The sequence below is a fragment of the Panthera leo genome, chromosome C2 (genome assembly GCF_018350215.1).
Source record: "Panthera leo isolate Ple1 chromosome C2, P.leo_Ple1_pat1.1, whole genome shotgun sequence".
Taxonomy (NCBI): Eukaryota; Metazoa; Chordata; class Mammalia; order Carnivora; family Felidae; genus Panthera; species Panthera leo.
Window position 1 is genome coordinate 64,922,397 of NC_056687.1, and position 27,376 is coordinate 64,949,772.

The 27,376-nt window shown below is 40.5% G+C and overlaps 2 protein-coding genes across 3 annotated transcripts in view; both read left to right on the forward strand.

Annotated features, from left to right (window-relative positions):
- TEX55 (testis expressed 55) overlaps window positions 1-15,653 on the forward strand; it is a 31,842-nt gene extending 16,189 nt beyond the window's left edge. The window contains exon 5 of the mRNA XM_042955430.1: window positions 15,494-15,653. Coding sequence (XP_042811364.1) covers window positions 15,494-15,622 — 129 coding nt within the window. The 3' untranslated portion in view covers window positions 15,623-15,653. The remainder of the gene's footprint in view (window positions 1-15,493) is intronic.
- The window catches only part of UPK1B (uroplakin 1B), a 29,882-nt gene continuing 17,703 nt past the window's right edge, over window positions 15,198-27,376 (forward strand). For both annotated transcript variants that reach the window (XM_042955441.1, XM_042955442.1), the window contains exons 1-2: window positions 15,198-15,272; window positions 26,853-26,940. In XM_042955441.1, the coding sequence (XP_042811375.1) occupies window positions 26,872-26,940 (69 nt within the window). In that variant the 5' untranslated portion in view covers window positions 15,198-15,272; window positions 26,853-26,871. The remainder of the gene's footprint in view (window positions 15,273-26,852; window positions 26,941-27,376) is intronic.

A 27,376-nucleotide genomic window follows, 5' to 3' on the forward strand; every position in this document is an offset into this window, starting at 1 on the left:
TTATCCATGCATTGATATTTCAATACTCATTCCTCTAAAGCACTGCATAATAACAAGTTCACAAATCCCAAAGATCAAAAAAAGAATATTAGCAATTTATATGTAGTTCTCATAAAGCATACAAGTCTATCATGTCTCCAAACTGTGTATAAAATTTTCAATCAGAAAATGTGTGGAAAATAATTTTTAGCAGCACTTTTTTTCTCTCTTCATGGAAGGTGATTGTTGTAATCTCTTTTTTCTTGTTTCTTAATACCTCCAACATATTTTTACTATTTTCCTATTTGACCCCGCCTGTTACTTTCTGCCATTAGTGGATGTGATTTAATCTAATCCTAGGGATACCTCTCTTCTGATTTTTAACCTACAGCAAAATTCAAACATGTTATACTACTATGTGCATACCTATGGGAGAGGCAGAATCACACTTCCTCATTACCTTTATCCCCTGAAGAGTATCCACATTGCATGGAATGTGTAACCAGTAGAACTGGTATTTAAATGCAAAAGGCCTTAATATAGTCTGGTATGAGAGGACCTGCCCAGCATTCATAACTGAGATGATCATCTACTACTATTTTTGTAAGCTGAACCTGTTGTTTAATTTCTATTTCAACATTAAAGAATTGATTCTTTATACTGTTTAACTGCTGACTCGGTGTAATTATGTGGTTGCATTACAATGGATTAAGTTTCTGTTTGAACAATAAAGCACAAATCCTACTTTTTTTTTAATACCTGAATGTCATTTCTAATAATTATACTTTTTAAAAAATCTCCTAATAACTTCAGAGTTTTATTTAGCTCCTTTAGTTGTCCATAAAACGTGCATGTGCTCAGACTCCACAAATGTTCTCCACTCAGATAAGGAATCTGTCTGTTGATTGTGGGCTAGCAAAACCAGGTGAAAGCTGGATAACCTGTGGGGAAAGTTTGAGTGATGTGACTAAGACTATAATTAATCAGTTGGTTGAACAAAATAACCCAGAGATGGAAGGGCCAACAATATCATTAGTGATCGAAAAGTTGGATGTTATCATTAACTTCTGAAATTAAGTATTAAATTTAGTTCACTGGTTTTCAGCCTGAATACCAGACAGCTTTGATGTATTTCTCAAAGCGGAACACTTCAGACCAGACCATCCCAGCCATCCAGCACTTTGCGTTAGCTTTCTCTGTGATATGTTTCACAAGTGTCATTTTGACCTTTTGCAGTGAGGCAGTGGACCAGAGGGGATGAGCTTGGTATGTATGGTCCCATGGTCCTGTCTGAACACATTTGACAGAAAAGAGAAAGAAGAAAAAGGGAGATTAAGCCTCACTTTCAGTGACTCAGGCTCTCTACTAAAAGAGCTGTCTAGTGTAGGAAACAAATTAACTGGAAGTATGTTCAGTTCTTAGTCCCTAAGTGCTAAGAAGTAGTCCCAGGCCCAGAGTAAACACCAGAGGTGAGAATATAGGTGGAAAGATCTGTTGGCTAGGAGGGGAAGTAGAGCCTTAGAGAAGGCCTTTCCAAGAGTAAAACTGACAGAAGACATGGCTGGCCATGTGGAATAAAAATGTAATGGGGAATAAAAGTTTCAGTGTCAGCACAGATCAGTGGAATAGACTAGAGACTCCAGAATTGGACCCACAAATGTAAGGCCAACTAATCTTTGACAAAACAGGAAAGAATATCCAATGGAAAAAAGTCTCTTTAACAAATGGTGCTGGGAGAACTGGACAGCAACATGCATAAGAATGAAACTAGACCACTTTCTTACACCATTCACAAAAATAAAATCAAAATGGATGAAGGACCTGAATGTGAGACAGGAAACCATCCAAACCCTAGAGAAGAAAGCAGGAAAAAACCTTCTGACGTCAGCCGCAGCAATTTCTTACTCGACACATCTCCAAAGGAAAGGGAATTAAAACCAAAATTAGCTATTGGGACCTCATGAAGATAAAAAGCTTCTGCACTGCAAAGGAAACAACAAAACTAAAAGGCAACCGACGGAATGGGAAAAGATATTTGCGAATGATATATCGGACAAAGGGCTAGTATCCAAAATCTATAAAGAGCTCACCAAACTCCACACCTGAAAAACAAATAATCCAGTGAAGAAATAGGCAGAAGACATGAATAGACACTTTTAAAGAAGACATCCAGATGGCCAACAGCCACATGAAAAGATGCTCAACGTCACTCCTCATTAGGGAAATACAAATCAAAACCACACTGAGATACCACCTCACACTGGTCAGAGTCGCTAAAATGAACACATCAGGAGACTGTAGATGCTGAAGAGGATGTGGAGAAAAGTGAACCCTCTTGCACTGTTGGTGGAATGCAAACTGGTGCAGCCACTCTGGAAAACAGTGTGGAGGTTCCTTAAAAAAATTAAAAATACATCTACCTTATGACCCAACAATAGCACTGCTAGGAATTTACCCAAGGGATATAGGAGTGCTGATACATAGGGGCACTTGTACCCCAATGTTTATAGCAGCACTTTCAACAATAGCCAAATTATGGAAAGAGACTTAAATGTCCATCAACTGATGAATGGATAAAGAAGATGTGGTTTATATATACAATGGAATACTACTTGGCAATGAGAAAGAATGAAATCTGGCCATTTGTAGCAAAATGGATGGAACTGGAGGGTATTCTGCTAAGTGAAGTAAGTCAGGCAGAAAAAGACAGATACCATATGTTTTCACTCATATGTGGATCCTGAGAAACTTAACAGAAGACCATGGGGGAGGGGAAGGGGGGGGAAAGTTACAGAGAGGGAAGGAGGCAAACCATAAGAGACTCTTAAATATTGAGAACAAACTGAAGGCTGATGGGGGTGGGAAGAGGGGAAAGTGGGTGGTGGACATTGAGGAGAGCAGCTGTTGGGATGAGCACTGGGTATTGTATGGAAACAAATTTGACAATAAACTATATATATATATATATATATATATATATATATATATATATAAAATCTCTGTAGGTATATGTATATATATATATACATATACCTACAGAGATGATACCCTGAGGGCTGCAAGAGCATGTAGCAGAGGGACTTGATCTCTTTTGGAGCAGAAGGCTACCAGGAAGAAGTTTCCCTGTCCCATTCAGGGACCCAAGAGAAAACTGTAGCAGGAGTCAAGAGTGAGAGTGTTGTAAGATGAGGCCAGAGATGTAGACAGGGGTAGCTGATACAGAGCCTTCTCAACCATGGTCATGAATTTGGGCTTTATTTTAAGCTCAATGGAAAACTACCAAAAGGTTTTTAAATACAAGAGTGGAATGATCAACATGCATCTCATGTGCATGTTGTGCAGTTCCCTCTCACTGCAGAGTGGGGACTGATAGGTGAGAGGAGCACATTTATTAGGAAAATATTATCATAGTTGGTGAAAGATGATGGTTGCCTAAACAAGGGTTGGAATGGAGAGGGAGAGAATGGATAGATTTAAGGCATAGACAGAAAGTCAAAGTAATAGGAAGTGACACAATGTGGGTGTTCATAGAGAGGGAGATGGGACAGTCTCCATTTTTGGCTTGAACCATTCATTGGGATTAGGCAACAGGGATGATGAATACAACTATGGATGTGTGAGTTTTATGAACCATAGAAATCATTACTGTTTTTGTAATTATCATCAAAGCAGTCATTTTCATGACCTTTATGTGCTTATATTATATGTTCATATTGTGGTAATAAAGAGACCACTTGGTCTCTAACTCAATAGTTTATTTATAACTTTGATTACAGACAAGAAAGTGAGGCTGTTGTTTCAACTTTCTCTCTGTTCGAAAAGAAAAATAAAGAGATGAGAAGTAGAAGAACAAAAGAAAAAAAAGTTTCCGTGTCAGAACAAAAAGATACCATATCCCTTGAAGGAATCCTCCAAGGATGCTTCTGAAGAAGGAGTTACTCCTATAGATATGAGGTGTGAGTGTTCCAGGTGTTAAGAGAGATAACATGAAAAAGCACTTAGAAAAGGGCCTGGCACTGTTAGCTCTTATTATTTTAGTGGTATTATCATCAACAGTATTAATATTCCATTTTACCTGAGCAATTCTAATGACCCTCCCTCACTGTATTCCTTACCACCCTGATCTCACAGTAACAGAAAGTAAAGCTACTAGACCAGTTTTCCTGGCCCTTATCCCCTCCCCTCTTCCATTTAAAGAATAAATGTGACATCATCCATCATTAGGAAAATGGAAATCAAAACCAAGATGAGATACCACTTCACACTCACTGGCATGGCTGTAGTCAAAAAGACAAACAAAAGGAAGTGTTGACAAGGATGTGGAAAAATTAGAACACTTATACACTGTTGAGAGGAATGTAAAATGGTGTAGCCACTTTGGAAAACAGTCTGGCAACTCTTCAAAAATTTAAATGTTGTATTATCATGTGATTCAGTAATTCCACACCTAGGTATATACCTAGGACAACTGAACATATGCAGCCTTACAAAAGTTTGTACATGAATGTTCCTATCAGCATTCACAATAACCAAAAGTGAAAATAAAGCAAAATGTCCAGCAAGTGATGAATGGGTTTTAAAAATGTGATAATCAGGTGCCTGAGCGGCTCAGTTGTTGAGGATCTGACTTAGGCTCAGGTCATGATCTCTCGGTTCATGAGTTTGAGTCCCACATCCGGTGAGCTCAAGCCCTGCTTCAGGTGAACATAAGCCCTGCTTCAGGTGAACATAAGCCCAGGTGAACATAAGGCTTCAAGTGAGGCCTGCTTCCCTCCACTTCTCTCCCTCCCCCTTCTCTCTGCCCCTTGTGGGATTCTCTCTTTCTCTCTCTGCCCCTTGCTCACTTGTGCCCTCTATCTCTCAAACAAATAAAAAATTAAAAATGTGATAATCAACAGATGAATGGATAAATAAAATATGGTATGTACAAATGAAATAGTATTTAGCCTTATAAAGAACGGAAATTGTGACACGCTACAATATGGGTGAACCTTGAGGATATTACGCTAAATGACATAAGCAAGTCAAAAAAAGACATATTTTATGATTCCACCTGCATAAGGTATCTAAAATAGTCACATTCATAGAAAGTAAAATGATGGGTACCAGGGACTGGGGGGGGGGGGGTGTCGAGAAAATAGGGAGTTTTTTAGTAGGCATAGAGTTTCAGTTCTGCAAGGTGGAAAAATTGTGGAGGCCTGTTGCACAATGTGAATGTACTTAACACCATTGAACTGCACATTTAAAAATGGGTATGGTAGTCAACAGCATATTACATGTTTTTTATCACAATTTTAAATAACTAAAAATGAAAAAATGTGACCTGTGCATACAATGGAGTATTACTCAGTTATAAACAGGAATGAAGTACTGATAAAGGACTATGACTTGGCTGAACCTTGAAAACATTCTAAGGGAAAGAAGCCAGACACAAAAGACGATACGTTATATGATCCCATACACGTGAAATATCAAACACAGGCAAACCCATAGAGATAAAAGGTAGATTAGTGGATGTCAGAGGCAGAGGAGAGAAGGTGATGGGGAGTGAATGCAATGAGTAGGGGGTTTCTTTTGGGGGTGATGAGAATGTTCTGGAATTACCAGTAATGGTGCACAACTCTGTTCTAAAAAGCACTGAAGTGTATGCTTCAAAGGTGAATTTTATAGTATGTGAATTGCACACTAATAAAGCTGTTCTAAGGGATATCTGGGTGGCTTAGTCAGTTAAGCATCCAGGCTTCGGTTCTTGATTTTGGCTCAGGTCATGATCTCATGGTTTGTGGGTTCGAGCCCTGGTTGGGCTCCATAGCCTACTTGGAATTCTCTCTCCTTCTCTTTCTGCCCCTCCCCCCACTGTTGCACACACTCTTTCTCTCTCAAAAAATTAAATAAACATTCAAAAAACAAAAAACAACTTTCAAAAAAAATAACGCTGTTCTAAAAAAAGAATAAGTGTGGACGTTAATATATATTTTTTAATGTTTATTTATTTTTGAGACAGAGACAGAGCTTGAACGGGAGAGGGTCAGAGAGAGAGGGAGACACAGAATCCGAAGCAGGCTCCAGGCTCCAAGCTGTCAGCACAGAGCCCCACACGGGGCTGGAGCTCACAGACCGTGAGATCATGACCTGAGCCAAAGTCAGATGCTTAACCGACTGAGCCACCCAGGCACCCCAGGACGTTAATATTTTTAAGTCCGCTTTATGACAGAGGTGAGTGAAAGAGAATAGCTATGAAACTCAGAAACATTATAAACAGGAATACCCGAGCCTTCCAAGAGAATTATCCTATTTCCTCCATTCTTTCAAATTCCCTTGTTTTACTCTTTGGTATTTTGCATATGCTTTATTTTTTTGAATTAGCTTCCTATTATTTTGTACGCAAGCACATATGTGTGTCCAGCTTTATTGAGACAGAATGTATAACATTGTGTGAGGTGTACAATGTAATGATTATAGATACATGTGTATACTGTGAAATGATTTCCACAATAAAGCCTCCTATCATGTCTTGACTAACTTATTCTCAGTTTTACTCCACCCACTCTCCTCCACTTACCTTCTTTTTCTCTTATGTAATCAATGTGAATATATAAGTAAGTATATATATGTATGTGTATACACACACACACACACACACACACACACAATTATGTCTGTTGATGTTTTTGTGCTCATGTGTCTAGATATATTTTTATGTACACAGGTGTGGACGAGTTTGGTTCCGGATATCTGTGTATCTATGCTTGAATCTTCACATCAGTCATTTGGGAACATTGTAAGGCTAAAACTCCCAGAACTGTGTTTTTTACGAGTGGCAAACAATACTGGTATCCCAGGGCCTTATCATGCTCTCAAAAGGCTATTTTTTTTCTTGTAGCATTGGCAGAATTTGCAACACACTATAACATCAGAGAGTGGTAGTCTGACCGGTTGTTATGAACAGATAGGATTCCAACAGGCAAAGCTAAGTGCCTAATTCTGTGTTTTAATTTTTTTGTTTTTTAAGAAAAAGCAGTTCTTCTCAAACTCCATTAAAAATATAGTAAAGATTTACAGAAAGAAGTAAATCCATCTTGATACTCAAAACAGGAGGGGGAGAAACCAGAGATTTTTGTGATTTCTGAAAACAGAAAGCAGATAGGACAGGTAAACCAGAACAGAAGTTCCACCTCAAAACCCACAAAGGTGACTGAGTGGAGGGACAAGACATTTTTCCAGGCAGAGCCTCAGAGGCTCCAAAGGCTGTGTGGGCAGATACAGGGGAAAGGGAGTGAGCTGTGAGTAACAAAGGACTCCTCCTTCCTAATGACCTTTACAGTCTGTTTCGGTCACCTACTACCAGAGACCCACCTTGTCATCACCAAAACTGCTCCATAGTGAAATCACTCATATAGTCAAATTACACTTCTAGAAATGACACTGAACCTAGAGAATTATATATTTGAGTCTCTTATGTTTTGTCCCCTTCCTTGCTTTTTATATATATAAAATTATATAGACTTGTGTCGGGGCACCTGGGTGGCTTAGTTGGTAAAGCGTCCAACCCTTGATCTGGGCTCAGGTCTTGATCTCAGGGTTGTGAGTTCAAGCCTTGCATCGGGCTCCATGCTTGGTATAGAGCCTACTTAAAAAAAGAAAAGATTTGTGTCAAAAATTTATACTGAGAAGAAAGGAGAATTTTCCAACCTCAAAAATGTCCAACCACAGATTGATTACAACATATCTATACAATTAATGTTGCTATAATTTCTGTTTAATTATCTGGATGAGTATAGTTGGACCTATCCCAAACCATATAATATACATATATGTGACTATATACATATAAGTATAAAGAGTTAGGTAGAGAAAGAGACAGACTGACAGAAGTAAAAGAATAGGAAAATATAAAGTTTTACGTTAGAAAGCCTTTTTTAAGCATAATGCCAAAGTGAAAATCATTAAGAAAAATATATAATTGATATGACATATTTTAAAAGTATGAAAAAAGTTAGCAAAATGCAAATGATTAATAGTAATAGTTGCAATCAAAATGACAGATCAATATCCTAAATATGTAATAAGTTCCCACAAATCGATTTTTTAATAATTTTTTTAAATTTACTTTTTTTTTAAATTTACATCCAAGTTAGTTAGCATATAGTGCTATAATGATTTCAGGAGTAGATTCCAGTGATTCATCCCCTATGTATAACACCCAGTGCTCATCCCAACAAGTGTCTTCCCTAATGCCCCTTACCCATTTAACCCATCCCCCTACCCACAACCCCTCCAGCAACCTCCAGTTTGTTCTCTGTATTTGAGTCTCTTATGTTTTGTCCCCTTCCTTGTTTTTATATTATTTTTGCTTCATTTCCCTTATGTTCATCTGTTTTGTATCTTAAATTCCTCGTATGAGTGAAGTCATAGGACACCCACAAATCAATTTTTAAAACCATAAATACTCCCAATCAAAGAAAAAGTCCAAGAACATGAATGGGAAATTTATTGAAGAAAACATGTAAATAACCAAAGAAAAATAAATTAAAACAAAAATTAGATATCACTTAAATATTTTTATAGAAAAAAATATTTTTAAATGTTTATTAGGGAGAGAGAGAGTGAGAGCAGTAGCGGAGGAGAGGCAGAGAGATAGGGAGAGAATCCCAAGCACGCTCCTCATTGCCAGCACAGAGCTCCATGTAGGGCTCAATCTCAGGAACTGCAAGATCATGAACAGAGCCAAAATCAAGAGTTGGATGCTTAACCAACACCCACCCAGATGCCCCTAGACAAAAATTTTTTTAAAGGTAGCACCTAACCTGTCTGAAAGTACAGCTAAATGGACCCTTTCTTACACTGTTTGGGGAATATACATTTTACAACCTCTCTGGAATGCAATCGGATCAATCATTGATTGATTGAGTGATTGATTGATTATATATTTATTGCGAGAGAGAGTGCGCACATGTAAACACGCTTGAACGAATGGAGAGTGGGAGAGAGGGAGAAAGAGAATCTTAAGCAGGCTCCACACCCAGTGTGGAGCCCAACAGGGGGCTCAATCTCATGATAGTGAGATCATGACCTGAGCAGAAATCAAGGTCTGATGCTTAACCTGCTGAGTCACCCAGGAACCCCAAATCCAAACATTTTAAAACAAATATGCCCTTTAGTCAGAAATTCTAATTCTAGGAATTTACACTAAGAAAATAATGAAATGTGTTTAAAAATTGATGTATAAGAATATTCTCCATGGGATACCTGGGTGGCTTAGTCAGTTAAGTGTCTGACTCTTGATTTTGGCTCAGGTCATGATCTCACAGTTCCTGAGTTTGAGCTCCATATTGAGCTGTATGCTGATAGCATGGAGTCTGCTTGGGATTCTCTCTCTCTGCCCCTCCCCTGCTCCTGCTCTCTCTCTCTCTCTCTCTCTCTGTCTCTCAAAATAAATAAACTTAAAAAAAAAAGAAGATTCTCCACATTATTTATAATATTGAAAAATTAAAAATCTGAATTTTCAACCTTTGAGATTCGGTTAAATATATAATAGCATATTCATATGGCAAGATATAATACATCCACCAAAATTATGTTATAGAATAATCCCTTAGGGAAATGCCTATACCATATTATAAATAAAATAATGGTTTTAGAAGACTGTAAATAAGTTGTGATCCTAATTACATGGAGGAAAACTAAAAGAAGATCAGAAGTGCCATAAGGGTAGGAATTTTGTCTGCTTAATGCCTGCTAGAACAATACCTGATAAGCAATAGTACCTCAAATAGTTCCTGAATGAATGATTCTACACCAAAATGCTTACTGTACTTATTACTGGACAAGGAGGTTTCGTGATTTTTATTTTCTGCAATGGACATGCATTCGTTATCCAAATAAAATAATGAATTTTTTAAAAGCAGAGAATAATTTAGGGCAATATATAAAGAAATGCAGATACTTTCCTAAAACTGGCACTTTGGTTACGTACTTTTGGCTCTTCTCAAGCATTATTTAATGCAATGGGTTTTTCCCCCCAAGGACAGAAGATCTAATTCCTCTAAACCTCCCCAATCAGAAACTCATTCATTCATTTTAAACTATTCTAATTTCAGGGGCGCCTGGGTGGCTCAGTTGATTGAGCATCTGACTTCGACCCAGGTCATGATCTCACACTTATGGGTTTGAGCCCTGTGTAGGGCTCTGTGCTGACAGCTCAGAGCCTGGAGCCTTGCTTCAGATTCTGTGTCTCCCTCTCTCTCTGCCTCTCTCTCTCTCTCTCTCTCTCTCTCTCTCTTTCTCTCTCAAAATAAATAAACATAATAAAAAAATTTTTTTAACTATTCTAGTTTCAGTGAGGTAGCAAAGGCAGAGGAAGAAAAAACAACAAATAAATAAGCAAGGTAATACCAGCCTGATTATTATGATGCAAATAAAATGTGTTTATATAGGAGAGAGTAACTCTAGTGGAGAGGGCAGGCTACACTAGAAAGGGCCATCAGGAAAGGCTTCTCAGAGGAAGCGGGAGCAGAGCTGCACCTGAAGAATGACAAGGAGGCAGCCTGGAACCAGTAGGGGACACGGATTTCCACTAATGGGAGTGGAAAACCGTGTGGTTGGACCACACATAGGATTAAATTAGTACCTAAGAAGTTGGAGAATACATGAGCAACTTATAAGCCATGGTGAGGAGTTTGGATCCTACTCTTGAGCACAAAGGGAAGCCACTGAACAGTTTTAAGGAGGGGAAACAACAAAGTCTGATTTATGTTCTTAAACATTCTCAGGACACTTCTGTTCAAGAGGGTAGCTTTAAATTGCATCATAGAATTTTCTGCCCCCAATATCAATAAAATAAAAACTTTAAAAAATCAGAAGTATATATACTTACTAAATATCATATTGAGAGAGGCCACAACCTAATTCACCGTTCTTCAAGAGCTGATGGCCAAGGAAAGAAAGAGTAGGTTCCAGAAGAAAAGCAGAGAAACCCAGCTGTCCTTGTAAGAAAACAAAGACCTGGAATTCTTATTATTTTCCTTAAATCCAGGCAATGTTGCTTTATCTTATAGAAATTTTAACCAGAAAGTAGTGGGAATGAGTGAGGAGAGAGGGGCTGATTCTCCCGATGGCAGTACAGGTTCAGAGCCAGATTCAGAGTTGAGAGCTGAATCCAGCTCTTAAATCTTCTAACACAATTGGTCAGGCCCAAGAGGAGACAGGACTGAGAAGGAACAACCAGAGAACTAGGGGAAACATGACAAGAATATTGGAATAAAGTAGTATGGAAACCAGAAGAGGAGAATGGACTCGTCAGCTGTATCAATTGTGCTGAGTGACCAAATGAAATGAAGACAAAGAAGTGTCTACAGGATTTGGCAAAACAGAGGTTGTTTGTAACTTGACAAGCAGTTTCAGTGGAAGAATGGAGGGAAGATAGAATTTGACTAAAGATTTACAGTGTTTAACAGTTTAAAACAAACCAGTTGATTAGGAAAAAATATCATCATTCCAGATACTGAGAGCAAAGGGAATGTTTTGCCTTGGGACCTCTCAGACCCAACGTGGATGATTGTGTATGGCATCCTCAACAATATGTCTGCAGTAAACACAACAAGTTTCATAGACTTGCCCCTTAATACTGGATATCAGAAATATTATAGAGACTTTCATTGGGTGAAAAGTTGGGCTAACTGGTTATTTTATTGGAATATGGTTATTCCATGTAACAATTCCATATAATAACCATGCCTGGTTATTGAAGTGGCCTAAAGTCCCCTCCAATTATAAGAGTCCACATAATGGCACGTCCCTTTCCTGGGAGAGGACTACATTGACTTAAGAAGTTGTTTTTTGGTAGCCATATTCTAAAATGTGAACTGAATTAAGCATTTATCATCTACAGGAGCCAAGAATATGAGAATGTCCTTAATGTTGAGCAAGAGGACAACTGAGTAACAGAGAGGACACATTAAAGGCCAAAAAGCCTGAATCTATACTTTTCAGTAAAATTAGCATAGAGAGTCAACACCTGCCAGAAAAAAAGCAGTTTTCAGAGGCACTGGTGAGTTGGCGAACCTGGGCACTTCAGTCTGCAGGTTTGGCTCAGTTATTTCTAATACAGAAGCTGAGCTCTGATTAGTGACCTGCTCTACTCCACCAGGAGCTTAGGTGCTCTGGGAGACTTACTTGTGAGCCAGTTTTGCAGACAATGGCTTTTTATATATGCCATGAACGATATTCTACTCTCTATTCACCTCGTTAACTAGTTAGCAGAAAAAATCACATTAAGATTTTGATATCATTTTCAAAGTTACACCAATTGTCTAAGTACACTCAAATAGTACAGTATAGTAGTTAAGAGTGTAGGCGGTGAGAACAGACTGATGGGAGTCTTCACTCCTAAATAGCTCTGGAACTATGGGGAAGTTAACCTCCTCAACCCCTGCTTCCCTCATCTATTAAATAGGGGGCCATAATAGTATATACTTCACAGGGTCACTGTCAAAGGTAAATTTTACAGTGCCTGGGACTTTTATAAGAATTGAAAATATGGCAGACAAATCATGGTTTGAGAATTCTTTTTTCCTGAAACTGGTGAGTAGAGGGTGCCTGGGTGGCTCAGTCGGTTAAGCCACCAACTCTTGATTTCGGCTCAGGTCATGATCTTACAGTTTGTGAGTTTGAGCCCCACATCGGGCTCTGTGCTGATGGTGCAGAGCCTGCTTAGCAATCTCTCTCTTTCTCTCTTTCTCTCTCTCTCTCTGCCCCTTCAGAGTTCTCTCTCTCTCACTCTTTCAAAATAAATAAATAAACTTTAAAAAAAAAGAAGAAGAAAGAAACTGGTGAGTAGGGAAAAAGCCATTAAGTAACTCACATTCCGAGCTCAGAACTTCCAGGATGGGCCAGTTGCTTTCCCATCCAGTTTACACTGCAGCTCCCTCCCTCCCCCATAACAAAGTGGATTGGAAGTGAGGGGTCCATTTAGGGACTGCACTGATTATGAAGAGAAACATTCCAATGCTCCCTTGTCCCAAAGATGAAAGAGAGAAGACCCATGAGGGTTGGAAAGTTTGAGGGAGTGGATAGCACCGACAGCCTGTAGCTCGGTGAGACATTGCATTAGTCACCAGGTTTGTTAACTTGCCTTGGCACAACCACAGAGAAGGAAAGCATAGGGTGATGGTACAGTGGGATGGCCAGGCAGAGAGGGGCACGCATACTCTTCTTTATTTCCAGATTCTGGACATGTATGAAGGATGGAGGTGTTGCAATTATTGTTGGAAAATTCATCTTTTTCCTAGCTGGTCTTTTGTTTCTTGTTATGGGCTTTTGGGTTCACATTGTATATTTAGAAAACAGATTCATGTTTATTTTCTCCCCACATAATCCTAGTAACAGAACCTAAAATGCCTAGGATATGAATGGAAACATATGTCCTTATTTGCTTCCTTGCTGCTTTATCACAAAGATTTCCAAAAGAGCATGTTTTTAATAATTTACGTGCCTTTCTTTCTATAATTGTAATAGAGATCCTTTGCAGACAGAGGAACTGTCGACATAAAAAGAAAATAAAAGCCATCCATATCACATCATCCAGATATAACCCTGATGATATTTATTTTACATTCGTCATGTATATACATACCAATTCATATATATATATATATACACATATATATATGTTTACATATATATATATGTATATATATATTTTACATATATATATTTCATATATATATGAAAAAATAAAGTGTTTTTTTCACTTTTAGCACTCAGAAGAGTGCCTGGCACATCTTCTCACGTATTTACTGAGAACAAAAGTTCTCAGTAAATATTTGTGGATTAAATAAGTGAACATATTTCCACATCATTACAATTTTTTTCTATGGCATCATTTTTTTGCAATTTCATAGAATTCCATTGTGTGAGTTATCATGCTGTGTCTAAACAGGCCCTGGAGGGCTGAGGAGGATTAAGGCATGTGATGGACACACAGATGCCCTGTGCAGGCCCCCTCAACAAGGGGGAGTGTGCTGCATGGCTGCTGGGAGTACTGGCACCCCCAGCCTCCACTCTCCGCTCCCTTCAGGGATCGATCGCCTCAGCTACTGAAAGCTGCTTTCCCAGGGCAACCTACATCTAAGGACTGGTCACAGAGGGGCCCAATGCAGAACAACTGTGACAAGCCATCCTCTTCTGGAGCTTCCGGTCTAGGGAGAGGGGGTTGCCTGAGGCTGTCCCACCTGCATGGCAACTTGTCTTCTCTCTCTACCCAATTCTATTTCTTCCCTCTCCCTCCCAAGGTTGTTAATCTCAAGGGCATTCCCTAAGAAATATACTGCACACTAAACTGGTACCAGAGTCTGCTCCCTGAAGAACCTAACCTGTTACAGAGGTGATCCGGACCCATGAGAACTCCTGAGTCTATTGCTTAAAGCACTCAATAAATTCTAATATTACTGCCATCACCCATCCCCAACTACAGGCTAAATAAATTACTGTACACACATACCATGATACATTAGCAGACATTCAAAGAATTATTGCTGCTGTGTATGACACATGGTGGCTCCAGAGGAACAGAAGGGGAGGGAAGGGAAGGGAAGGGGAGGGGAGGGGAGGGGAGGGGAGGGGAGGGGAGGGGAGGGGAGGAATTGGATATCATCAGATAATTCCTTGAGCCCTCTCTCTCTATGCCTGAATTTCTCTAGTCTTGTTTGTTTCCAGATCTCTTGCCCCTTATTAGCCTTTGGACCACCTACAGTGTGTCACTCTCCCCATAAATGTAGCATATTCAAGTTATAGAAACTGAAACTAGCCATGACCCTGGACAGATCTACATGTACCAGCATGACCATGAGCAGTCAGGAAAAATAGATGGGCCTTTAAAGGCACAAAAGCACAATTAAGGATCAAATAGTAAAACCAGACCAAATCAAAACAAAAACAAAAGCCCTGAGTAGTATGTGTTCCAGGAAAGCCCAGACCCAGGAGAAATCCAGAGGAGAGCTGAGCTGAGCCCTGTCAAGGTGCTTCCATTTGTCAGAATCACACATTCCAAAAGTAGCAGAAATCTACTGCCTGAAAACTTCCTGTTACTTCCAGCCTCAGCGAGGCAAGCTCGGGCAGCATCAGGCCCAGCCCATGTGAGATGCTTCCTCCCAATCACAGACCACCCTTCCCTAGTGGAGGTTCACAGAATTGGTGCTGGGTAGAAAAGCACCTCAGGCTGGAGCAGCCTGCAGAGTGGGCCGGCTCAGCACAAGAAAGACAAGGAGGAGGAAGGAGGAGCAGTGGGCACTTTGGTGAGTAGACTGATCTCACTGTGCAGGGAAGCCAACTGCACCCTCAACGGTTGGGTTGCTTTCCTGGGAGGTGAGCTGGGGTCCGAAAAAGAGCAGAGGAGAAGATAATGTCCTCATGAATAGATCTGTCATTTTTTGTTATTTAGAATATTGTAGCGATTTTGTTCTCTTTTACTTTAAATGGTACAAATTGCTTTCTTAAACCATTTGATATTGTCCAGTTCTCAGAAAGGAGATTAAAATTCTTCTGGGAGTATTATTCACCCATCCTGATCTCAACCTCAAATTTTCCCAATAGAAAGACCAAGAAAAATCCAAGAATCCTGGGAAAACCTGTATCTCCTGATTAGAATTTCAGACAGACACCCGGTTTGTGGACCCCAATTTCCTTGTGAAGTCTGAGAAGCAAAAATAAAATTTAAGGAAACGGATCATGTTCTTTCTTAATAATGTAGTAGACAGAAAGTTCCCTGGTTGTCTCATCAGAAATCATTTGGTCCTGCCTACTCATAATGGGATTTGTGGGGCTATTTACTCATGTTTCTTCCCTGCAGACAGTTCTGTTTAATAAATGTGTCCATTGAAATAAGTCAACAAATTAGCTCTATCTACACAATGTTGCTTTTACATAATTTATTTTTACTCTTCACCAATTAGTTGATCTACAGGATCCATAGGTCCTAACTATATTTTTCATTCTAACAACATTTCTACACATAAAATGAATTAAGTTTCAAATAATGTTAATATTATTTTATATATTAATATATAAAATTATAGTTTATATAAGTGGGGTTTAAAACCCCACTTACAAGTAGCTTCAAAGACTTTTAATACATTTTGAATATCATTAATTTTAATGTCTTTTTATTTTTTTATTTTTTAAAAAATGTATATTTATTTCTGAGACAGAGACAGAGCATGAGTGGGGGAGGGGCAGAGAGAGAAGGAGACACAGAATCCGAAGCAGGCTCCAGGCTCTGAGCTGTCAGCACAGAGCCCGACACGGGGCTCGAACTCACAAACCGTGAGATCATCATGACCTGAGCCAAAGTCGGTTGCTCAACCGACTGAGCCACCCAGGCGCCCTTTAATGTCTTTTTAAAATTAAAGATAATGTTGATTGTTTCTTACCTGAATAGAGTTGCTTAAGCACAAGAAGAAAGAACTTAGATTATACATGTGTTTTATATATATTTTTATAGTTTTCAAACCTTGTAAAGAAATGGTTTTCCTTTTGATTAGCCCTTCTTGATGAGAAGAAAATTTTCTTGTTTTGCTTTCTGCTACAATAGGCTTAAAAACCAACTCACCCATTTTTTTGTTTTTAAACTACCTGGAAAGAATCATAGACTTGTAAATCCCTAGGGGAATTTATACACCATTTAGTCAAGAAAAACAAATGAAATCCCAGAACTTCTTTTTGACCTCTCCTGCCTACATCTCACCCAGAACAAACACTGATCAGCCCATGCAGGCTGCACACACCCCTGATGTTCCCTTACTGGGGCAAAGACCAAATTCATGAAGAGTTGCCCTAACCTCACCTCCCCCAAGGAGTCTCCATAGCATTCCTGCCTTGGGGCTGGGCATCCGGCTGGCATTACCCACACCTGAGGTCCTCACGTGGCTGAGAATGCCTGAGCCATTGTTTCTATCCTATTTTCCTGACTTCAGGTGGGTCAAGGGCTCTGAAGTCACCACGGCAAGCATCAGGAGTCTAGAGCAGTGCTGTCCAATAGAATCCTCTGTGATGATGGAAATGTTCTATACAATAGCCACTAACTACACGTGGCTATTGAACACTTAAAATGTGGCTAGTGCAACCAAATAATTGAACTTTTCATTTTTATTTAATTGAATGAATTTGAATGAAAATAGCTACATCCAACTACTAGTTGCCATAGTAGAGCAGGTTTAGAGCTTTAAAGCAAGAAAAACCAATCGATGCTGTGAGCCATGGGTGTCAGAGCCATAGGCACAAGCACCGCTTTTCATCATTGCCAGCGACTCATCCTACCCTAAATTTAAGCAGACTAGCAATTGTCCTGATCTAAAATCGCCACACCCACCTTTATTCTCCCCTGTAAGTCATAAAACTGTCTACTCTTGTTCTGGGTTTCAAGGTCAGGGCTAAGGTAACAGCACAGTGTGTTTCTTATTTCTTCCTCTCCTATTTCTCTGTTTGTTTGTTTTTTTTTTCTTTTGTTAATCCAAATTTTCCTAGCATGAGCTAGAGTTTGAGGTGTGGTTTGCGTGTTTTCTGGTCCAACAAACTTGGGTGAGGAAAAGAGGTAATGAACTTGAAGAAATGATCTCATGCTTGGTGGGAGAGTCTTATTTCTTTTACTTTGAAAATGGTTTATTTAGTGAGCAATAGTTTTTAGACCTATTCAATGTGTCTGGAAACATCAACACTATGGATATGAGTAATTTTTATAAGAAAACAAACTGAATGAGGGCACAAGAAAAAAAAAAAGAAAACTCCAGCCTTTTAAAATGTTTGCACTTCTCCAGAGCAAAGGAGCTCCTGGGATGTTGAGCAATTTGCGTAAATCATCATGGTGCCAGGCCACTGGGCAGTTTTCCACAGGGTGGGGCTCACAGAGGCTATTCTTGAACGTGGAAAACACTTTGAGGTGAGCTGCATACTTTCAGTCAGGGGTGATATTATTTCTAAAGTGGACAGTCACAGGAGGCCTGGGAGTTGCTCAGTTGCTTAAGCATATGACTTGGGCTCAGGTCATGATCTTGCAATCTGTGAATTTGAGCCCCATGTTGGGCTCTGTGCTGACAGCTCAGAGCCTGGAACCTGCTTCAGATTCTGTGTCTCCCTCTCTGCCCCTCCCTGACTCGTGCTGTCTCTCTCTCTCTGTCTCAAAACTAAATAAATATTTTTTTAAAATGTTTAAATAGGGGCACGTGGGTGGCTCAGTCGGTTAAATGTCTGACTTCGGCTCAGGTCATGATCTCATGGTTCATGAGTTTGAGCCCCGCGTTGGGCTCTGTGAGGACAGCTCAGAGCCTGGAGCCTACTTCGGATTCTGTGTCTGCCTCTATCTCTGCCCTCCCCTGCTCGTGCTCTGTCTTTCTCTCCCTCTCTCTCTCAGAAATAAACATTAAAAAAAAATAATTTAAAAAATTAAATAGTCACTACTTGGCTCTCTGCCCTCTACCAATCACACTTTTTAAAACTCAGCTCACCCCATTTGCTTATTTTTTATCCCTGCTAGGTTTAAAAACAAACCTAATACCTATCTATGAGGGAAGATCTGCTTTGGAATAACACAAGAAAGTTTCTATAGACCCCATAATTGACACAGCTGATATATACATACTGGGGGCTGAAATGGTAGGTAGGAGGGGAAGACACATCATATTTTCAGGACCCGGTCTCTATCCACAGAAGACGGATCCAAGCCCCCAGATCATGAGTTACGTTAGCCCACTGAGGCTTTACTCTCCTTGGGTCTCTCTCTCTCTCTCATGTGTCTTCCCCCTCTGTTTGAAAATGTACAGAAGAGATCTGATAAAATCATTCACAATGAGGCATTGACATTGAAGCCTCATGAGCCTCACTGTGTCTCTTTTACATGGATGTGCATTCTAATCAGGAGCAAAGGAGTGACTCTCTTGTGGGATTTCGGAAATTAGGGTAATTAGTGAGAAGAGTTTGAATGGAGGGAATGGTAGAAGGCTCTCTCCCTGCTAGCTTTGTTTATGTGCCTCCCTTTATGGCTTAACCTTTAAGGGAAAAGAGCAGGTTCAAGGGCAGGGAATTGGAGGTTTCTCTCAACTTTAAAGAAACATAAAGGGAGGGGCACCTGGGTGGCTCAATCGGTTAAGAGCCAGACTTCAGCTCAGGTCATGATCTCACGGTTCGTGGGTTCCAGCCCTGCATTGGGCTCTGTGCTGACAGCTCAGAGCCTGGAGCCTGCTTCAGATTCTGTGTCTCCCTCTCTCTCTGCCCCTCCCCTGCTTGTGCTCTCTCTCTCTCTCTCTCTCAAAAAATAGATAAAGAGGTGCGCCTGGGTGGCTCAGTCGGTTAAGCGGCCAACTTCAGCTCAAGTCATGATCTCGCGGTCTGTGAGTTCGAGCCCCGCGTCAGGCTCTGTGCTGACCGCTCAGAGCCTGGAGCCTGTTTCGGATTCTGTGTCTCCCTCTCTCTGACCCTCCCCCGTTCATGCTCTGTCTCTCTCTGTCTCAAAAATAAATAAACGTTAAAAAAAAAATTAAAAAAAAATAGATAAAGAAAGAAAGAAAGAAAAGAAAAAAAAAAACGTAAAGGGAGGTGGTGTCTACCTACCTTAGAAAGAAGAATGATTAGTGACAAGCTCAATAAAAGGCTATTGAGTCAGAAGATCTGGACTTGAATCTTGACTCTGCAAACAACACATGCATGATCTTGAACAAGTCACTTCCCCTCCGGGAGCCTTGGTTTCCTCATTTGCACAATGAGAGACCTGACTACAAAGCCTCTACGTCTTCAGCCACATAAAGAGATATTTGTTTAAGGAAATGGCTTATGGGGTTGTAGGGGCTAGCAAGCCTGAAATCTGTAGAGCAGCCGAAAATTCAGGAAAGAAGTTGATGTTGCAGTCTTGAGTCTGAAATCTGCAGACAATTTTGAGGCAGAATTCCTTCTTCCTCAGGAAACCTGTCTTTGCCCTTAAGGACCTCAACGGATGGGAAGAGGCCCACCCATGTTGTGGAGAATAATCTGTTTTACTCAAAGTCTACTGATTTACATGTTAATCATGTCTATAAAAATATCTTCACAGCAGTATATAGACTGGTATTTGACCCTACAACTGGGCACCATATCCTAATCAGGTTGACACATAAAACTAACCATTACAGGGCATTTATCACAATGCTTCTTCATCAGGCAGGCAGAAACAAAACTCAAGAAGTTATTAACTTGAGACACATCTACCACCAGGCCCTAGAGAACACCACAGTTTATGTTCTTTATGTAGAGAGGTGCCTATCTGTCTCACCTTTTTGTTCTTTCTCCATGCCTGTCCTTTCTGGAAAGGGCAAAAAATTCTTTTTTTTTTTTTTTTTTTTTTTAGTAGCCATTGGTGTGAAAATTTGTCAAGGTTTTTCTTTCTTTCTTTTTTTTTTTTTTAACTTAAATAAGTTCATAAGTTTGTCCCTGTGCACAGGCATTCAGAGCCTTTAAAGAACTCTGAAAGATTAGCCAGGCCTGATCGTTTCCTTTCATAGAAATCATGTTGCCTTTCCTCCAAGTGTGCTAGGAACCCCTTCCGGGACACTCCTCCAGCTGTCTATTATGGAAGTCCCCTGTTTTCCAAGAACCTTTCCTAGAAGTTTTCCACTCAGCGCAGTCTCTTTGACACAGAGACTGTGTAATGTCATGGAGTCATTTCGACCGGGTTTCCCAACTTCACTGTTGAGTGTCTCCTAGTTTCCTGGGTAGCTACCTTCCAGCTCAGTACTTTTCCTACATCTTTCTTTTCTGATAGTTCTGGAAGAGTGGTTTGCAGCCACACTGGGGCTTGCCATGTGGCTTGGAAATTCCGAGCTGATGAGGAGCTCTCCACTCTTGTTTCAGCCAGATTTTGATCTGGTTGTATACATTAGCTTTCCATATTAAGATCTTATTTTCTTGGAAAGGGAATGTGGCTCTGTGTTTTAAAACACAATGGAATCGCTAGTTTTAGGTACTTTCACCATTCAAGTCTGTTAGCGTGGTCTACCTGCTTCAAGAAACTGAGGCAAAAGTAAGGAGAAGATTAGTACTGGTTGAGTAACTAATATTGTGTTAGATTTCACATATATTCTTACTGAATTTTCACACAAACCCTTTGAGTGAATTATTACGATATCCATTTAGAGATGAAGCTCAACAAGATTAAGAAGCTGCCAAAGCTGGGGTGCCTGGGTGGCTCAAAGGGTTAACCATTTGACTCTTAATTTCCGTTCGGGTCATGATCTCACAGCTCGTGAGTTTCAGCCCTGTGTTTGGCTCTGCACTAATGGTGCTTGGGATTCTCTCCCTCTCCCTCTTTCTCTGTTCCTCCCCTGCTTGTGCTCTCTCTCATGCTCTCTCTCAAAATAAATAAACTTAAGAAAAGAAAAGGAAAGATAAGAAAAGAAAAGGAAACAATAAAAAAGAAACTGCCCAAGCTCACAATGCTAAGTAGCAGAGTCAAAGCCCATGTTCTCCCCACTTCATTGTACTCTCTAACCTACTGTGCAATAGAGGTCTATGCAAACAATTCACTCATATATTTATTTATCTGTCTATTTATTTATTCATTCATTCATTCATTCATTCATTCATTCAAGTATATACATTTCTAAATTTTACTTTGTCTGCCTTTTGTCTATCAAAATAATTTATTGAGTGCCTACTATGTGTCAAGCACTGCACCACCTTGGACCTAGAAAGACAAATGAAACAGGGTCCCAGTGCCTTCTCCTGCTTTGGAGACTCTTACAATAAAGTGCAGGAAACCATTTGTACATTGATAACAGGAAGAAAGAATGCACAAGGGGAGCAGAACAGAGTCCTCCCTAAGTAAATTCTACATCAGGAAAAACGCAGCCTGGGCACAGAGGAGAACCTTGAGTGTCAGCTCTGTGCCGCCTTGGTCTGGAGCAGAGGCCCTGGAGCTAGCCAAAGCCCGGGCAATGTAACCCAGTGTCCGGTGTTAACTGTTCAGGAATGCTGATGGAATGCAGAGAGGGTCCCTCCCACGTGGACGTGCTGCTTGGTACCTGACTCTGGCCACACCCAAGCACAACTGGGAAACTTGTTTCTTGTCCCAAAGAGATTATTTCCCCCCATGCATCCTTCCATGAAAAATAAAAAGCACACATGGGTAAGGACTATAGGTCCTTACGGCTGGCTGGGCCCTAGGCAGGGGACAGAGGGAAGGAAGAAGGGGCTGCTTCACCTCAACCTGGAAGACCTTGGCTGTGGGACTAGTCACCTTGAAACCTCCGGGCTAGGCTCCAGGTGTTACAGTGCCACTGGTCCACAGAGCAAGGCCATAGCCCAATATCCTGCCCTTCCTAAATATGCCCCTGGTTATTAATCATAATTTCTTATGTTTGTAAACAGACTTAGTATTTGCCAACCACTTCTGCATCTTTTATGTCAGTGATCACAACAACCCCATCAAACACATTGTGTTTTACCCATCTTATAAATGAGGAAGTAGACACTGAGTGGCATTGCCCAGGGATACACAGTAAGGATGGGCAAGACTGGGGGTTGGAACTTCAGCATTCTGACACCAAGTCCAGTGTGCTCACAGCTAGACCACAGCCACTAGGCTACACCATGAGCCACCAGAAGCATCCACTCGGTTCCCTAATTGCCATCTCTCTTGACATTTGCAGCTATTTGATGGATACAACAATGTTTTAGATCTTCGAGACACCAACCTAGTCTAAAATACAAATGACCAAGGAGAGGCTATGAAATATTGACTGTCATATTAACCTGCACATTTGCACCTTTTCCTTCCAAGAATTTTGGTCCCAAGGGGTGGGTGAGAGAACTGCAGTTTTGGGATACATCTCAACAAAACTTCTGGAAAAACATGTGGGTGCAGCGCTGGGTTTGGGGAAAATGTACAAATATTAGTGCAACGTCGAGGAGCTAAGGAGACAAGAACCTAGAAAAGTGAGTGAAGACTGATTCTGACCTTTGCAAAGACAGGCTCATCTGAACAGGAAGATGGACCTGTTCTCTCTGCTTGAGGGTCGCCAAGGAAGCGAGCCAGGCGTTGCTTTTTATTCTGAAAGTATTATCTATGTGACAGGACTTTATAAACTGCACAGTGTTATGTAGATGATTCGAAACCAAGCAGACCTGGGTTTGAATCTGAGCTTTTGCATTTTCTAGCAATGTGGTGTTGGGCAAAGTAAGTAATCTCTCAAGCCTCCCTTTCTTCATCTGCAAAATGACAAGAAAACAGATTCTCCCCTGGATCCTCCAGGAAGGCAGCTCTACTGACAACTTGATTGTAACCCAGTGAGACTTATTTCACACTTTTTTTTAAAGTTTATTTATTTTATTTTTGAGAGAGAGAGGGAGAATATCCCAAGTAGGCTCCATGCTCAGCACAGAGCTCCACTGGGAGGTGGGTGGAAGAGCCTTAAACCCATAAACTGGGAGATCATTAACTGAGCCGAAACCAAGAGTTGATGGCTCAACCCACTGAGCCACCCAAGTGCCCCTCATTTTCATACTTCTGACCTCCACATCAGATGTTACATTTGTGTTGTTTTAAGCCAGGAAGTTTGTGGTAAATGGTTACAGCAGCCATAAGAAACTAGTTCAGACTTTAGTAAAAAAAAAAAAAAAAAAAAAATACCCATCTCGTGGTGTACCTGGGTGTCTCAGTCAGTTAAGCATCAGAATCTTGGTATTGGCTCAGGTCATAATCTCACAATCGTGAGATCAAGCTCTGCATCAGGCTCTGAGCCAAGCTTGGAACCTGCTTGGGATTCTCTCTCTCCCTCTCTCTCTCTGCTCCTCCCACACTCCTGCTCTATCTCTCTCAAAAATAAGTAAACAAACTTAAAAAAAATACCCATCTCTTGGATCTGTTGAGAGGAAATGCACATAAAATACCTAACATGTGCTAAGAACATTGTAAGTGCTCATTAAATGGCAGCTTTCATCATCATTTTGTTATTTTGGAAGATGAGAGTGACTTTCTAAGTTATTATGTATCACTGATCCCAGAGGCCTGAAGAAGAGAATTCACAGGGGAAAAGGAGAAAAATGTAGTGGTCAGCAACTTCAGAATGTTTTACCATCACTATATCTCTGCCTTCCATAAATACAGTCAGGCTGCCTCTCTGGCATTTCCTTCCATATGCCTGTCTAGGTTTCTTCTGTTAATTCTTCTTTTTGCTCATACTAACCCCTCATCTGCCCACTCTTTGTCTTCTCCCACTCTTGTCTGCACGTTTCCACCCTGACTCTGATGGACAATTCTCCTTTATTCATTTGTCCCTTCCTCCTTTATAAAACTCGGTGTGGCAGGTTCCTCTTTGGAAAAGTTCGTTATGGGGCTTCATGAGTCACCGGGCCAAATCCCTTGTTCAGAGTATCTTCAGTTCCTTTCTGCAATAAAGGACCAATAAAGTCCCTCTTCGGTAGCCTCATACTCTCTTCCTTTTATCCATAGTCCTATTTCCCCCTTTATTTGACTGCATACAGTCATTTTTGCTTTGAACCCATGTTGCTGTCATCACACTTTACATTCCTTGAAAGAACGAATTGCTGCTAACCAGCTAGTCAACACAAACAGGCTGCTGCTACCCAGCAAATGGGTGCATAATCTGTACTGGTTGAAATGGTGCTGCACTTGGCCTCCAGACTTTTGCCCTTTACTCTCTATACTTGTGTTGTTTGAACTTCTGCCTTCCACTGTCTATTTATTCATGTCTCTAGATGGTAACTTAACTTGTCAGGAGCAATGTCTGTGCATACCAGTAATGAACTTTACAATGTGACTGGTCTGGTTACATGAGTAAAGATCTCCCTTGGCAGACTGTGTATTAACTCCTTCAGGGCACTCGGGCTCCACTCAGTCTAATGTTTAACAATTACTGGAACAATTGCGGGAAAGAATGAATGCCATTTCTAAGCAGAAACTACTCATAAAGATCTTGTAACAATGGCCCGGTTCTATTCACTCAGCAAACATTGATAGAGTACCCACTATGCACCCAGCTCTGGGCCAGAAACACTCATGAATTTTAATTCCTTTCAATTCCCACAGCTACCCAGGTGAACAAGGAAGGGAAAAATGGAGAAGCTAAGATTCTTTGGAAGGCTGTTAACACTTACATTAGAGAGTAGTAACAAAGGAAGTCAAATCTTAGCAAAGTCTGAGAAGACTTGCCTCCCACTGATCCCCTGTACCAACTGGGACTTCAGCCAAACTGACTCACTTGCCACCTCACCGCCACCTTGCTCTTCTAGGTCTCTGGTCCCTGACATTTCCTTTCCCTGGAATGTCAGCCGCACACCCCCACTTCCTCCCACACCACACCCTATATCTCTAGTCTACTTATCAAAACCACACATACCTGCAAGGCTTATGTCTTCCCTACTCGGAACTCCCATAGCACTTAGGGTCTTCCTTGATGTAATAAAATTATTTAGGAACCTGTCTTAGCTTCCCGACGAGAGCACAAAATCCTGGAAAACAGCAATCTTCCTAATATATCTTTTATACCTCAAAACTCAAGTCATATCATTTAATACATTTTGGTTTAAAGCATGAATACAGGAAGTGATTAATTTAATTAACAACACAATAAGAGATCTGGACGGCTTTTCTGGAGGTATTTTAAGTACAAAAGCTAAAGTAATTGACCCAAACACTTACCCTCATGTTCCTTCCAGAGAATCCTGAGGGAGGGAGAGGCCCACTTCTTTTTAGTGCCATTCAAAGCACTAAATCTTGTAAATAATTTCTAGGAGCCAGTGTGGGTTGAGGGGATGCACTTGGGCTCCAGAGTCACACAGACCAAGGTCTCCAGCCTACCTTTTCCATTGCATGACCCCAGGGAACTTAATTACCTAAATTAAAGCTTTAGTTTCCTCATCTGCAAAATGAGCCTCCTCACCTTTTTTCTTTTCTACCTAATTGGGCTATGAGAATTAGATGTGTGCATGTGAAGTACCTAGTAGAGTGACACATGGCAGGAACTATATGTCAGCCCCTCTTCTCCCACTCCTCGTGCAACAGGGAACTTTTCATTATTTTTTAAAGATTTTTTTTAAATGTTTGTTTCTTTATTTTGAGAGAGAGAGAGAGAGAGAGAGAGCACATGAGCAGGGGAGGAGGAGAGGGAGAGAGAGAATCCCAAGCAGGTTCCTCCCACTATCAGTGCAGAGCCCAATGCAGGGTTCAAAATCACAAACAGTGAGATCATGACCTGAGCCTAGATCGAGTCAGCCGCTTAACCAACTGAGCCCCCTAGGTGCCCCCAGGGAACTTTTTAAATTGCCAACTATTTTTGAAGGTAACAAAATATTCTGATAGTAATTATTTTTAACAGCTGCCTATAGCCCATATGGGCACCAGCTGCCAACTTTGGCCATGAGTTTTCCTTTGGGGTTTCAGTTTGCCATGACCAAGGATAGGAAGAGCCACGCTGGGGCACCTGGGGGTGCTTCAGCCCTGCCCAGTCCTCAGCACCCCATGTCTGCCCTTGTTAACGTGCAGGACCTCAGTGCATCACTCAGAAGTGCACAGTCTGTATATTCTCCACCTTAAAGAACAACTGAAAGTTACTGATCAGACTCTGGCAGGCTTTACTTTTTTTTTTCTTCTTTATAAAATTACAGTAAAAAAAAAAAAAATGCAATGATTCCTGAGCTTAGTAATCAAATTCCCTCCCTTGCTAAATGATTGCCTGACTTCAGTTTGGATGCTTTGGAACACGAGAAGGTGATGCAGGTGATACTGTGATGGAGTCATGTGGTGATGCGTGATAGTGTGATGGAGTCATGTTATGAAACCTGCAGCAACATTTGCCACCTGGTCCTACTCACTTGGAATGTTCTCGTGTCCTCAGCTTGGGGGAAATCCTGAAGATGGCCAAAGATGACTCCACTGCTCGTTGCTTCCAGGGCCTGCTGATTTTTGGAAATGTGATTGTTGGTGTAAGTAATGAGTATTTTTCAGGAAATTCTGTTCTTTCTGTAATCACAATTTTTGGATTAATCGAAAGTGGGAGTTTAAAGGAAAACCATGATATACTTACTGGCTTCCTATCTTTTTCTTCCTAATTTTAGGAAATGTGTTACCAAAATAGGCTAGCTAGAATTTAATTATATAAATAATCATATGTAACTATGTGATATGTCAAAAAAAAATGGATATTTCCCTCCCAACTTAAATGGTTTTTTTTTTAATTTTTAAATTTATATCCAAGTTAGTTAATAATGTAGTGCAACAATGATTTCAGGATAGATTCCTTAATGCCCCCTACCCATTTAGCCCGTGCCCCCTCCCAAACCCCTCCCTCCCAACTTTAAAACACAAGAATCCAAAAGAAGCCATGTCAACCATGGTCAGTGTGCAAATATTGCCACCACA